Source organism: Salmo trutta, chromosome 15 (assembly GCF_901001165.1).
Source record: "Salmo trutta chromosome 15, fSalTru1.1, whole genome shotgun sequence".
NCBI lineage: Eukaryota > Metazoa > Chordata > Actinopteri > Salmoniformes > Salmonidae > Salmo > Salmo trutta.
This window is the reverse complement of record NC_042971.1, coordinates 30589846-30604844: the sequence shown is the minus strand read 5'-3', so window position 1 is coordinate 30604844 and position 14999 is coordinate 30589846. Positions and strand designations below refer to the sequence as shown.

The window sequence follows — 14999 nt, the reverse complement described above, 5'->3', positions numbered from 1 at the left end:
CAACACCCTTCCTTTGTGTAACTAGCCGTCATATCGGTTTCATCCGCTAGGAACTTTTTATGACATGATTAGTAATTGATGTATGATCCATCCTGTGTATATTCTGTGTGATTATTTAGTAAGTAAATAATTAAGCCCATTTTTGTATTGCTGATTCAACTTGTTAGCCAGGGTTTGTGAAGACAACCAAGAATATTACGACGTTCAGATGAGACTGATTAATAATTGACTGCTATTGATATAAAAGATCTTTAAGAGGTTATTCAGAAGACAGGAGCTCTATAAACACTCTTCCGTGGTACCCCAGGTTAGTTACGAGTTAATTGTTGCTTGGTTTAATTCAATCACGTAATCAATGAAACGTTAGGTAATCGATTTGATAAAATAGCCTGTCATAAAATTTTATCAGTCAGAGACATGGCAGGTGCTTCTACAAAGTATTGACTTAGGGGTGTGAATACTTGTGTTAATGAGCTTTCTGTATTTCATTTTCAATCAATTACTTTTTTTCTTCTTCTAAAAACATGCTTTCATGTTGTTCTTATGGGCTATTGTGTGTAGATGGGTGCGAATTTTTTTATTTTTTTTATTTTTTTTTAAGTATTTAATTTCCTTTAAACAATTATTTAATTCCTGCTGTAACACAACAAAATGTAGAATAAGTCAAGGGGTATGAATACTTTCTGAAGGCACTGTATCATCACATTTGCAGACCAATGTAAAATAGCCTACTATTTCTAATGTGATGAGTAGATTGGATAGTCATTTAGTTAAGCTAATAATATAACTGACTCACTGTTCACAAAAAATACCGTTATGCTTTTCTTCTCCTTTCTTTGCACATATCCGGAGCTCAGACCCAGCTAGAGGGCCATTTTTAAAGAGGATACGAGAAATGTTTTGCCTTTTTATAAACACATTTTATGCAGTTTTAGGACACTTTACTCTTCATGACTGGAGACAATAGCATAATGTTTAATACCACAAAAATGACAGGGTAGACTACTCTGCTGACACTGACAAACTGAGGTCAATAAAAACGACCTTGTCTTGTATGCAACCATCTAATCGATGCTTATGAAAAGGGGAGACACATATTGTAGGCTATGACATCCATCTAGCTTGGAGGAGGAAATTGTCCTAAAAAACATTACACCGGAGATATGGCCGATATTCTCCGCTATAGTGCCAATTAGGCTTGGTCGGTGTACTGTATATACCGGGATATTTGGAAATAGTCACGGGATGGTTATTAAATACCGTCAATATTGTTAAGTATTTCTTTGAAGTTTAAAAAAATATACAGTACCAGTCAAATGTTTGGACACCTACTCATTCCAGAGTTCTTATTTTTACTATTTTCTACATTGTAGAATAATAGTGGAGACATCAAAACTACGAAATAACACATATGGAATCATGTAGTAACCAAAAAAGTGTTTAACAAATCAAAATATATTTGAGATTCTTCAAAGTAGCCACCCTTTGCCTTGATAACAGCTTTGCACACTCTTGGCATTCTCTCAACCAGCTTCACCTGGAATGCTTTTCCAATAGTCTTTAAGGAGTTCCCACACATGCTGAGCACGTGTTGGCTGCTTTTCCTTCACTCTGCGGTCCAACTCATCCCAAACCATCTCAATTGGGTTGAGGCCAGGTTTGTGGAGGCCAGGTCATCTGATGAAGCACTCCATCACTCTCCTTCTTGGAGAGCCCTTACACAGCCTGGAGGTGTGTTGGGTCATTGTCCTGTTGGAAAAACAAATGATAGTTACACTAAGCGCAAACCAGATGGGATGGCGTATCACTGGAGAATGCTATGGTTGCATTCAAAGTGTGCTTTGAATTCTAAATAAATCAGTGTCACCAGCAAAGCACCATCACACCACCTCCATGCTTCACGGTGGGAACCACACATGTGGAGATCATCTGTTCACCAAAAAATCTCAAATTTGGACTCTTCAGACCAAAGGACAGATTTTCACCAGTCTAATGTCCATTGCTCGTGTATCTTGGCCCAAGCAAGTCTCTTCTTCTAATTGGTGTCCTTTTAGTAGTGGCTTCTTTGTAGCAATTTGACCATGAAGGCCTGATTCATGCACCCTGAAGCATTTATTTGGGCTGCAATTTCTGAGGCTGGTAAACTCTAATGAACTCATCCTCTGCAGTAGAAGTAACTCTGGGTTTTCCTTTCCTGTGGCGGTCCTCATGAGAGCCGGTTTCAACAGTGCTTGATGGTTTTTGTGACTGCACTTGAAGGAACTTTCAAAGTTCTTGAAATGTTCCGGATTGACTGACCTTCATGTCTTAAAGTAATGTTGGACTGTTGTTTTTCTTTGCTTATTTGAGCTGTTCTTGTCATAATATGGACTTGGTCTTTTACCAAATAGGGCTGTCTTCTGTATACCACCCCTACCTTGTCACAGCACAACTGATTGGCTCAAACACATTAAAAAGGAAAGACATTCTACAAATGAACTTTTAACAAGGCACACATGTTAATTGAAATTCCCGGTGACTACCTCATGAAGCTGGTTGAGAGAATGCCAAGAGTGTACAAAGCTGTCATCAAGGAAAAGGGTGGCTACTTTGAAGAATCTCAAATATAACACTTTTTTTGGTTACTACATGATTCCATTTGTGTTATTTCATAGTTTTGATGTCTTCACTATTATTCTACAATGTAGAAAATAGTAAAAATAAAGAAACCCTGGAATGAGTAGGTGTGTGAACTTTTGACTGGTACTGTAATTCTGGCAAATTCTATTTAATTTAGGGGAAGCTTAGCATATTAGACGTGCCTATTCCCTAGCCTGTTGGACGCGCCACCTATGACACAGTAATTAAAACAAAACACCAGCGGTTTGTCTTGTTAGTTAAAAATAATAGCTTAAAGTTAATCTAATCATCAGTTGCTCCCCCTGGTCTACCTCAGGCTGCAGAGGGAGGAGGAGGTTGCCTATGCCAGCATCCAGGGGGCCCAGTCTCAGCCCCTGTCTCAGCCCCAGGCGCCACCCCAGGCCTCTCTGGCGCCCTTCTCCAAGTTCGAGGAGAAGAAGACCAATGAGAAGACGCGCAAGGTGACCACTGTGAAGAAGTTTTTTAGTCCCTCGTCACGGACAGCCCCCAAGAAAGGTACTGACTGCCTGACTGACTCTACAAAACAAAGACAGTTCTGCTTTCCATTTGATACATTAAAGCCTGAGTTATCTCCAATGGCATTTCTCCAGTGCAGTTTCTGACACACACACACACACACACACACACACTTTCCATCCCAGCGTATCAGCCTAGTACTTGTCTCATCAGCTCACTTCTTTGAAAGTGATCCCCGGAGGCTCTAAAGCAGGGCATGTTAGTGATTTGAAGGTCTTCTGTGCCCACCAAGCCCATAACAGCCTATTATAGCCTGGGTTATTTAGTGATGCCCTCTATTAGCCTCACTGTTCGGCAAACTCCCCTAGCTCCTATTTATACAATGGCATTGAGAACAATTGCAATGGCATTGAGAACAATTGCAGACTTCAATATTTTTTTCTTCATTCAAAGAGGTGCCTTATCCCTCTGCCTAATCTCAGTGTGGGGATCATGGTTGATTGTCATTGACGCCTCACTCGTCGAGATTGTGACTTTGTCTCATCACATTTCACTTTTGCTTTGCAGTAATAGCTGCTGTGCACCATTCTCTAGTGTTAGGTCATGTTTTTAACCGTTTTCCATATCCTTTCCAATCCCTTCTATCTCATTGATACCCTCATCATAACACAATGGTCCCAAACCAAACAACCCTTCTCCTCCCTCTTGTCTGATCCCCTCATTCCGCACTTCTGTCATCGCTAGTGTTTTGTTGATCTATGAATTCATGAATTTATTATCGTCCATTATTCTCCATACCCATTCCACCTTCACCCACCTCTCTCAAATCCCATGTACCCATTCTCTCTTGTATGCCATTCTGGTACCCTTCATCCCTGTTTCGCGTGCCCTGCGGCCCCACTTGGCCCTACCATCTCATTCTCAGCCCCCACTGTGGGAGAGGAGAAGCTGACAGGCCTCAGGGACTGGAGAGGAATGTTTACTCCCCCTTGGGAAATGGGCTCTCCCACCGAAGGTAATCATTCCTACCATTGGAGAGGAGTTTTGCATTGGATAGCGCTCCCATTTTAATCCCTGTAGATTTAAAACCAACTAGGAAACCATAAGGCCTTAACTAGTGTAGTCGACTTATAATTACCCTCCAACCAGGTAGCATTAAGATGTACCAATAGTCTCACCATAGTAGCACCCGCTCAGTCTGATTGGCTGAAAGACCTGTCCATCAAACTGACTCCGCTGCTCCGGTTGGTTTTGAGTTTGTTTGATGTGTAGTGTGTGTGTGTGTGTGTGTGTGTTCAACAAGAGTCCCTTTTTCATGTTGCTCATAAAGTTCATTATCTCATTGTCCTCCTCTTGCGTATGGTCATTATACTGGCAGCACTGGTGGCAAGACTCAGAGGTGGGTGTCTGTCATTCTCTCTGTAGTTGTAGATACACTTCTACAGAATAGATGACAAAACTGACTGTGTCCCTGAAACTGCCAACAATGTGTTCTTACAACCATCAGCAAAAGCAGTTCTAAAGTATCTGTTTATTTGTAGTTGTGACACAATACTGTTTTGCTGATTTTCATATTTGAGTCTGTTTTCCTGACCTCAGCTCTTATGTAAAGATGCACACTTCTGACAGTTTACCTTCTTTACCTGAGGCTCAGTCAGTTAGCGAGGGCAACCATGAAGAGGAAGGTATGGCGTAACATTAAGAGTAACACATGTCATGGTGTGTCCCCCCCCCATCAGAGAACCAGGAGGGCAAGACCCCCAGCCCCTCCATCAGCCGCCAGTCAAGCATTGAGACAGACCGCGTCTCCAGAGACTTTGTGGACTTCCTGAAGACCCTGCATAAGCCCGGCCGTGAGGTCCACAAGCAGAGCCGAGCCTTCATCGAGATCATGGCCAACAAAAAGGTCAGTTGAAAACGAGTCTGAATGCTCATTCATTGATTTTTAAACGTGCAGGGTACAAAACGATATCTGAAAGGAATAGATATACAGTTGAAGTCGGAAGTTTACATACACCTTAGCCAAATAGATTTAAACTCAGTTTTACACAATTCCTGATATTTAATCCTAGTAACAATTCCCTGTCTTAGGTCAGTTATGATCACCACTTTTTATTTTAAGAATGTGAAATGTCTGAATAATAGTAGAGAATTATTTATTTCAGCTTTTATTTCTTTCATCACATTCCCAGTGGGTCAGAAGTTTACATACTAATTGAGTGTATTTGATAGCATTGCTTTTTAAATTGCTTAACTTGGGTCAAACGTTTCAGGTAGCCTTCCACAAGCTTCCCACAATAAGTTGGGTGAATTTTGGCCCATTCCTCCTGACAGAGCTGGTGTAACTGAGTCAGGTTTGTAGGCCTCCTTGCTCGCACAGGCTTTTTCAGTTCTGCCCACAGATTTTCTATAGGATTGAAGTCAGGGCTTTGTGATGGCCACTCCAATACCTTGACTTTGTTGTCCTTAAGCCATTTTGCCACAACTTTGGAAGTATGCTTGGAGTCATTGACCATTTGCAAGACCCATTTGCGACCAAGCTTTAACTTCCTGACTGATGTCTTGAGATGTTGCTTCAATATATCCACATCATTTTCCTTCCTCATGATGCCATCTATTGAGATGTTGCTTTAATATATCCACCATTTTCCTCCCTCATGATGCCATCTATTTTGTGAAGTGCACCAGTCCCTCCTGCAGCAAAGCACCCCCACAACATGATGCTGCCACCCCCGTGCTTCACGTTTGGGATGGTGTTCTTCGGCTTGCAAACCTCCCCCTTTTTCCTCCAAACATAACAATGGTCATTATGGCCAAACAGTTCTATTTTTGTTTCATCAGACCAGAGGACATTTCTCCAAAAAGTACGATCTTTATCCCCATGTGCAGTTGCAAACTGTTGTCTGTTTTCTTTATGGTGGTTTTGGAGCAATGGCTTCTTCCTTGTTGAGTGGCCTTTCAGGTTATGTCGATATAGGACTCGTTTTACTGCGGATATAGATGCTTTGGTACCTGTTTCCTCCAGAATCTTCACAAGGTCCTTTGCTGTTGTTCTGGGATTGATTTGCACTTTTCGCACCAGAGTACGTTCATCTCTAGGAGACAGAACACGTCTCCTTCTTGAGCGGTATGACGGCTGCGTGGTCCCATGGTGTTTATGCTTGCGTACTATTGTTTGCACAGATGAACGTGGTACCTTCAGGATGAACCAGACTTGTGGAGGTCTACAATTTTTTTTCCTGAGGTCTTGGCTGATTTCTTTTGATTTTCCAATGATGTCAAGCAAAGAGGCACTGAGTTTGAAGGTAGGCCTTGAAATACATCCACAGGTACACCTCCAATTGACTCAAATTATGTCAGTTAGCCTATCAGAAACTTCTAAAGCCATGACATCATTTTCTGGTATTTTCCAAGCTGTTTAAAGGCACACTCAACTTAGTGTATGTAAACTTCTAACCCAATGGAATTGTGATAGTGAATTATAAGTTAAATAATCCGTCTGTAAACAATTGTTGGAAAAATGACTTGTCATGCACAGAGATGTCCTAACCTACTTGCCAAAACTATAGTTTGTTAACAAGAAATTTATGGAGTGGTTGAAACACTGAGGTTGGAGTCATTAAAACTTGTTTATGTAAACTTCCGACTTCAACTGTACATGCACAATTTATGCTTGTGTGCAAATTATGACAACATTTCAAACAGAAGGTCTTGATCCAGCTGAAACTTTGCAATAAACTGTGTGGGTATGGGAAAACACTCCAAGGTTTTGTCGTTTCAAAAAGTTATTGGTTTTTATTGGCTAGACAAGAATGTATTGTGGCTGTAGTAGCCTCTCACGATCGGTAGTTGTGTTGTACATAGTTTTACAGGACAATGTCTTTTATAATATCCTTCAGAATAAAGCTCTTTTTTTATGGTATATCTTTTGTAGAAATGTAATTAAATTATATAAATAGAGAAAAAAACAGAGCTGTTGTGATGAGGTTAAAAAGTTATTTCAAGCTGTCACACATTTTGTCTGGAACATGCAATTTTGTTTGTTTGGTTGTTATGGTATGTAGTTCCTCTCATATCGTCCAGACATTGATTGACAAATACCTGGGATGACGTTTGATTTTTCAGGACTTGAGTGCTGACGAGCTGTCTGAGTGTGTCCAAGACTTCTACCAGAATTTGTCCGACCGCCTCATGACTCATTTTAAAGGTAGGTTGAAACAACATTAAGAATGATGACTCAACCAGCCAAAAAGGATACAACAACTTGCACTGTACAAAATGCATCACAAAAATGTAAATACAATGCATTCGTTAGATTCACAAAAATGGACTAAACGGAGTCCCAATGTGTTTCAACTAACTGTGTTCTAGTGCACAATAAAGTGTTCTGTTGGTCTTTTCGGCTTACAAAATGCCTTTTGGTTTTATTTGCAAGTAGAAATATCTACTGATTTAACCTTTATTTAACTAGGCAAGTCAGTTAAGAACACAGTCTTATTTACAATGACGGCCTACCCCGGCCAAACCCTAACCCAGATGACGCTGGGCCAATTGTGCGCCGCCCTATGGGTCTCCCAATCACGGCCGGTTGTGATACAGCCTGGAATCGAACCAGGGTCTGTAGTGACGCTTCTAGCACTGAGATGCAGTGCCTTGGAACCGCTGTAACTACTACTGTAACTAGAAAAGTACATTTCCTGAAGTGTGGGCTTGCAAGCTTGGATACAATAGCCTGAACATGTGAAAGTTGGTTTGGTGTCTGGCTTGAATGGTTCAAGAGTTACTATTATTGTGCTGGGTTATTTATGCAGTAATGCCCAAGGGGGTGTGGTATATGGCCAGTATACCACGGCTAAGGACTGTTCTTAGTTACGAGTGCCTGGATACAGCCATTAGCTGTGGTATATTGGCCATATACCACCAACCCCAGGAGGTGCCTTATTGCTATTATTAACTGGTTACTAGAGCAGTAAAAACAAATGTTTTGTCATACCCATGATATACAGTCTCGTATACCACGGCTGTCAGCCAACCAGCATTCTGGGCTGGAACCACCCAGTTTATAATTATTTTATTAGGATCCCTATTAGCTACTGCTAAAGCACTCTTGTCTGTCATTCAAACCCATGTTAATATATGCACATTTTCAAATGTTTTACTTAAGTATACAGATGGTATGCAAGTGCACTAATTTCAGTCAGTCTGCACATTTCAACGTTGGTTTGGAATTCCAATCCAGTGCAGAGCTGGTGTCCGGATGATGTGCTGACTATGGTCCTGAATCCACCTGTTCTGCCTGTACTGTAGATCGTTCCTTTGAGTGGGAGTGGTTGATCTGATATTTTGATTATTTCATAAGGTTGGATAGTCGGACTGAACACTTCATCCAATATCTGTATTTTTTGACAGTAGGCCTATAATTTAACATTTTATCACTGCAATTGTCTGCTGCTTTAGAATTTCTCGCTCTCTTTTGCTCTCTCTCGGGATATGTAGGCAATAGACGTTGTGTATTTCAATATATTTGTTTACTGTCGGACTCTTGAGAGTCAGCCTGTTTTGTCAGCGGTGTTGTGTAGTTGGTTGCTAGCTCTATCTACTTGGCAATAATAACGGGCTTGTTTGTCAAGGAAAATTTGTGTTTTTTGGTCACATCCTGTGTTTGCACAAATTTTCACTTAAATATGTCTGGTAATGGAGGTTATACCCACTTTTTTTCAGTGGTCATTACGTATACTCACTTCTTAATCCCCACTGATGCGTATCCAAAGTAGTGTAGTGGAGTTTTACGGGGTATCAATTATGTAGTACAATAGAGAAATCATGCACAAAGTTGCCTACACACATATAATATGGGTTTGAAAAGTGCGAGTGTGAAACCATAACAAAATGCGGAAAAAAAGAAGTGGTCTGAATACTTTCCAAATGCACTGTATGTGGAAACCATGGTGTGTGGAATTGAATGTAGCCTAACCCTTTTTTTGTAACACATAAATCTCCTCTAGCAAAATGCAGAATACAGAGATTAATCAGCAGCGACTAGTATCCAAGCCTTCAGCTACTGTGAAGTGTAGGAACTCCTCATCCCGTTCTCATGTAACGCACCACCACAGAAATATGTTCCATTTCTTACCTCCATCCTTATCTGGTCCCTTTGCTTAACATATCAGCCATAAGGGCTAGGCCTATTATTTAATTCTGGATATGATGGTTGATGTGTTTCACATTGCCATGCTTTTAGGTCACTGAGTAGCCTACATCTGTTTCTCATAGAATTTTTCACACAGGGCACTTTTCATTTGCCAGGCAGACCGTTTGGGAAGTTCTTGTCAAAATTTGAATATGCCTACTTCTCCATACACATTTTTTTTTAAACATTTTAGTCATTTAGCAGACGCTCTTATCCATGACTACACCACTGATGTCTGGGTATTTTTGCTAGAAAATGTTGGCCCAGCCACATAGCAATTTCTGCCTATGCCTCTGACACTAATACAAGTGATGTCTAAGCACTTCACCAAGAGGCCAGTGAGGACAAAAGGAATGACTGATAAGCCTGTTGACTCTAAATCCTTTCTCTCATATCAAAGGCTAAAGTCCTATATCTTGGTCCTCATTGACTGATTTGGGAAACGTTTTTGTGAGATGTCAGGCCTTTAGACACAATAGATTATTTGATGTGTAGAATGTTTGCATGACTCATCTGTTCCTCACTCTGTGTGCTACATAGGCATAAAGCTAATAACATTACCACAGTATCAACTGTAAATGTTTTATATGTAAGCTAGATGTAATGAAGACTAAAGTAAAGCCTCATGGGGTGTCTTTTCCCTCCAGGCTCTTCAGAGCGTGTGGAGCGAGTGATGGATGAGGTGGAGAAGTACATTATGACACGCCTGTATAAGAGTGTCTTCTGCCCCGAGACCACAGATGATGAGGAGAAAGACCTGGCCACTCAGAACCGGATACGGTAAGGACTACCATATCCTGTCTGAGGACAGGCAGTTTAATCTGTGTTTGTGTGTTGGGATATTTGCCACTGTGGACAGAGAGATGCATGCAATTATGTGACTATATCACTGTGGGTGGTAATGCTCCTTTTGCGTGTCTGTCTCTGTGGGTGTTGGTGGCACGGTGGGTGTTAGTCACTGTAGGCGTCTCTCTCACCCACGGCTCTGTGTTGTACAGGGCGTTACACTGGGTGGACATTCAGATGCTTTGTGTGCCAGTGGATGAGGAGATCCCAGAGGTTTCAGACAATGTGGTCAAAGCCATAACAGGTGAGTTATGGATGGTGTTACACTGGACACCATTAGGACTCAACCAAAACATGGGTAGTGTGGTTCGAGGACACTGCAGGGTGTTGCCTTTAGTTTGCTGTAAGTCGGTTGTACAAACATTCATAAACTTTGTTAATGAAATCTTGTTAGTGTGGACAGGATTGTGAATTGTGTGTGTCGCGTCACAGATGTCATCGAGATGGACTCCAAGCGGGTACCCCGGGACAAGCTAGCATGCATCACGCGCTGCAGCAAGCACATCTTCAGCGCCATCAAGATCACAAAGAGCGAGCCAGCCTCGGCCGACGACTTCCTGCCCACCCTGATCTACATCGTGCTGAAGGCCAACCCTCCACGCCTGCAGTCCAACATCCAGTACATCACCCGCTTCTGCAACCCCAGCAGGCTCATGACTGGAGAGGACGGATACTACTTCACTAACCTGGTACCTGTCTCTGTGCCACCGCACACCACTCCCTCATGCCCACACCAAGTTGATGAGAACCAAGCACCCACACTTTTTGTTCAAAGCTCACCTCATGTGTCCTCTCTCTGTTTAGTGCTGTGCAGTTGCCTTCATCGAGAAACTGGACGCCCAGTCTCTCAACTTGGACCCCGAGGACTTTGAGCGCTACATGTCGGGCCAGACCTCTCCTCGCAGGCCTGAGGCAGACGGCGGCTGGCCCCAGGTGGACCCTCCTACTGGTTCTGCCGCCTCCAGTCCCGCCCTGTCCCAGGTCTACCAGAACCTGGACCTCCTGTCTGGCCTGGGGAGCCGACAAGACAGGGTTCTGGAGGGGGTGCAGAGCCTGCAGAGAGACCTGATCACCTGGCAGGAGAGTGTGGAGCGAGAGGTGCAGGAGATACTGGAGAAGTACCCGCTGGAGATCCGCCTGCCCGCCCCCTCCGCCATTGACTCAGACAACGTGGAAAACGACCGGCTGCCGCCACCACTGACGCCCCAGGTGTTTGCTGGGTAATGTCTCTGCAGAATCGGAGGCAACAAAGGGCTTCTTGAACAAATGACTGCGCCTCTCTAATGTCTTGAGACGTCATTGGCTCTTCACTTTGGTGAGGTTCAGGAAGTGACAGCCCCCTCCTGTCTCCACTGCTACGCTTTTAAACATTCTCACATACTGTAAGCCAAGTAGGCTTTGGTCCATTATGACCCCTAGACCCTTTCCTGATAGCATTCACAGATCTTACTATCTCAGCCTGGTTAAATTAAGCATTAATAGATCAAAAGGATGGACTAAGTTTGAGGAAAAGAGTTTAGGGACTGAAATGGAGCCAAGCCAAAACAATGCTCCTGCATACACACTCCTTTTAGACCAGACCTCTTCAGATCAGATGGCCTCACACTATGTATGGCGGAGTTGGCATTCGGCCCTAGTCTGTACTCCTCTACACCCCCGCTGCACAGACCCAGATGGCACATCTTGATACTGTAAGATTACTTCTCCAGCTTGTAATGCCGAGGAAAGGGGTATGTATTTTTAGATGGCTGCTGCTGAATTTGGGAAACGCTGACTTCTGCATCTTGCAGTATGCACTCTGCAGAATTGTATACTCTGCCTGCATGTGCTTTGCTCCTAGCCTTCTTGAGTCTCCAGCAAGGGACCAGGGTGCAGGCTAATTGTGCGCAATGGGGGGAAAAAGGGATGTGTTTCATCCAAAACCAAAGGTCTTAAGCTGGTTCTTATGTGATTATGCCCCAATGTGTGGTCTCAACTAATATTTGTAATGGTAATATAGAGCGCTTAATCAGAAAAGTATGAATTAGGTAGGTAAGGTACTTTAACTTCTCTCGTTAATTTTATATCTCAACTATGTGTCAGTATGGCCAAGAGCCCTTACTGTATGTATTAAAGGACCTTTTTCCTGATGATGTGATCTGACCAGGAAAACTCCTGTTACTACTCATGTAGGATGCCCATGAGGCATAGTAATGCAGAAGCATGCTTCTTGTTATAGACTTTCTTTTTTTTGATAGTTGAACCATGGCGCTGATGCTGTGTACTACAATAGGGAAATTATCCTGTATGTTCCTAAATGAACAATGTATTAAAAGGGAATTTCTTCTCCCAGGTACATAATGTATTAGTTGGAGATAACTTCTTACACTGCCCCCCAATAATATTGTTATCTTTTTAACACGTTAATGTTGGATAAACGATTACTACCTATGGTATTATGGGAGGCAGAGCACATAACACTCCTCAATTCATTTGTAACTTGAACAAATACTTTTTAATTGTTTCCTTGGTGCACTGCTGCTGGGCGATTCCAAGTCAGCGGAAGCAGAAAATATTGTTAATGTGGTTGTTCTGGCAATTTTCACATAGTAACTTCATTGATAGGAAGGATGTTTAACAAGCTTTTTACATCTATCACAAACCATTTTTTTATCATGGTGAAAGTGGCCATTTTAGGCCCTCTTTATACCTATACATGCCTCCTGTAAGACCCTATGATCTGTGAACAGTACATGATACAGACATCTTGGTGTCATTATACTCCTTATAGCATGCTCTCAAATATGGAGTATGTCTAGATTCTGAAATACAAATGTTCACATGAATTTATTCAACATTACAAATACTATTATAAATATCTCAAAACTACCCTTTTTGATTGTGTTCATTTGAAGACATATTGTTTGGAACAATATACTCTACAAGTATATTATATTTCTAGAGTGGGCGCTCTGCTAATTCTGAAGTAATAATACATTTTATGAGCACCACCAACATAGTGAATGAGGAAAAATGGATTTAAAGGGAACTCCATCTTTTGGTGATTTGCTAAATGTGCAAGCCTAAAGGAGGGATGTGATTGGTTAATGACCTATAATGTCAATTTCTATGTAGAAAATGTATACTTTTTTTAACAGTAGCAGAGAGTCACTCTGGAAATGTGATGTGTTTGAAGAGTGTATTGTTACAAACAATATGTTTATAAATAAGACAAATCAAAAGGCGAGTTTTGAGATATATTTTTTCATGTTTAATAAATAGATGTGAAAATGTGTATTTCAGAATCTAGACATACTCCATATACTGGATCACACTGTAAGGAGTATAATGACACCAAGATGTTGTCTGTATCATGTACTGTTCACAGATCATAGGGTCTTACAGGAGGAATGAATAGGTATAAAAAGGGCCTAAAATGTACACTTTCGTCATGATTTTCTCAAAAATGTTTTGCGATACAAATGTAAAAAGCATGTCAAACGTCCTTTCTCCCAATGAAGTTCCTATGTGAGAATTGCCAGAACAATCTTCCGCTGGGCTAGAATCGACCTGCTATATTTCTAATTTGTTTTGTGATTTTGATGGTGCAAAATTATCTGGCTGTAAAAAAAAAATTTTAAAAGGCAATTGTACTACTTAAGCTAAACGTGAGAACGTATCAATAAGCTTGCTAAAATATGTGGCCCTTTAATTTCATTATAATCACATTCAAACGGTTGTAAAATATTTAAGCGGATGCCAGTCTAGTGAAACAAAGGATTAATAGAGGACTTTCAGTTAATACGCTTCTTTTCCATTTTGCAACAGATCTGGGAGCACCATCCTAACATTTATTCTTCAGATAGTGGTACAATCTGTGAAACCTGAAGTTGACCAAGACGCAGGTTACTGTGTTATGTACAAAATGCCAGTGATCTGCTGATATATGGAGGTGGCATGTTGTATATCGTAATCGTGAAATATGGATGATACCTGGGGAATGTTCAGTAGGGCGAAACAGAACAATGCAGGAGGGACACTTCTTAACGGTTTGATCTGATTACAGCATTGTGTTTTCTCTATTACATGAGTTTTCTATCAGCAATCCTTTGAATGTTTTAATCACCTGAATAAGCCCCTGGTTGTAAAGTGTTATCACTCATTCCGCTGTTACACATAGACATAACAGGTACTCTACTTTAACACTGTAATCAACTGTGACTGACTGCTAAGGGGTCTCTTAAGAGATTTCTAAACAAGTATGTGTATATTTATGTCAACTTTTAAACTGAATGGCACATCACTTTTTATTATGGACATGTAACTTATAAGAATAGCCTTGTTTTAGTGTCTATTGCCAGTGTATTGATTGCCATTCAATGAATAAACCCCTGGATTTTGAATCCATCAGCTGTGTTACTTTTTTCTCCCTCACACCATTTCCACCCATAATGGTGATGTTTGTTCAAATTGAATTTACTGGAACTGTTGCTCGTTAACAGTGAATGCACTCAAATCTAGCCTAAATCAGGTAGAGTAGTCTGCATTGCCTGCTGCAAATGACTTGCTACTGACATCTTGTGGTGGAAATGTTGACCAGAGTTGTGCTAAAGCAGATAGGATGGGGCACTGCACAGCAGTCAGGGTTACTTTGGAACCATATCCCAATTCTGAGAATCCTCTGCAGAAAATGTTGGATTTAAGCTACATTCAGCTACATGCATTCATTTAAGCTACATACATTCAGACTCTGAATTTGTGCTGGAAATTCATTGACACCAAATTTCTAAGAAAAGCTGTACTGTAACAGTAGAAAAGCTCACTGGACATTTTTTAAATTGTTTTATTTAATTCACCTTTATTTAACCAGGTAGGCAAGTTGAGAACA

General features: G+C 41.3%; 1 protein-coding gene across 5 annotated transcripts in view; it reads left to right on the top strand.

Moving 5' to 3' along the window:
- Positions 1-12472, top strand: part of LOC115148794 (rab5 GDP/GTP exchange factor) — a 38518-nt gene extending 26046 nt beyond the window's left edge. For 4 of the 5 annotated variants that reach the window (XM_029691023.1, XM_029691026.1, XM_029691025.1 and 1 more), the window contains 7 exons: positions 2936-3135; positions 4836-5002; positions 7222-7303; positions 9934-10066; positions 10285-10376; positions 10565-10821; positions 10937-12472. In XM_029691023.1, coding sequence (XP_029546883.1) covers positions 2936-3135; positions 4836-5002; positions 7222-7303; positions 9934-10066; positions 10285-10376; positions 10565-10821; positions 10937-11356 — 1351 coding nt within the window. In that variant the 3' untranslated portion in view covers positions 11357-12472. The other variant, XM_029691027.1, reaches the window with a different exon arrangement.
- Positions 12473-14999: the final 2527 nt, after the last annotated feature.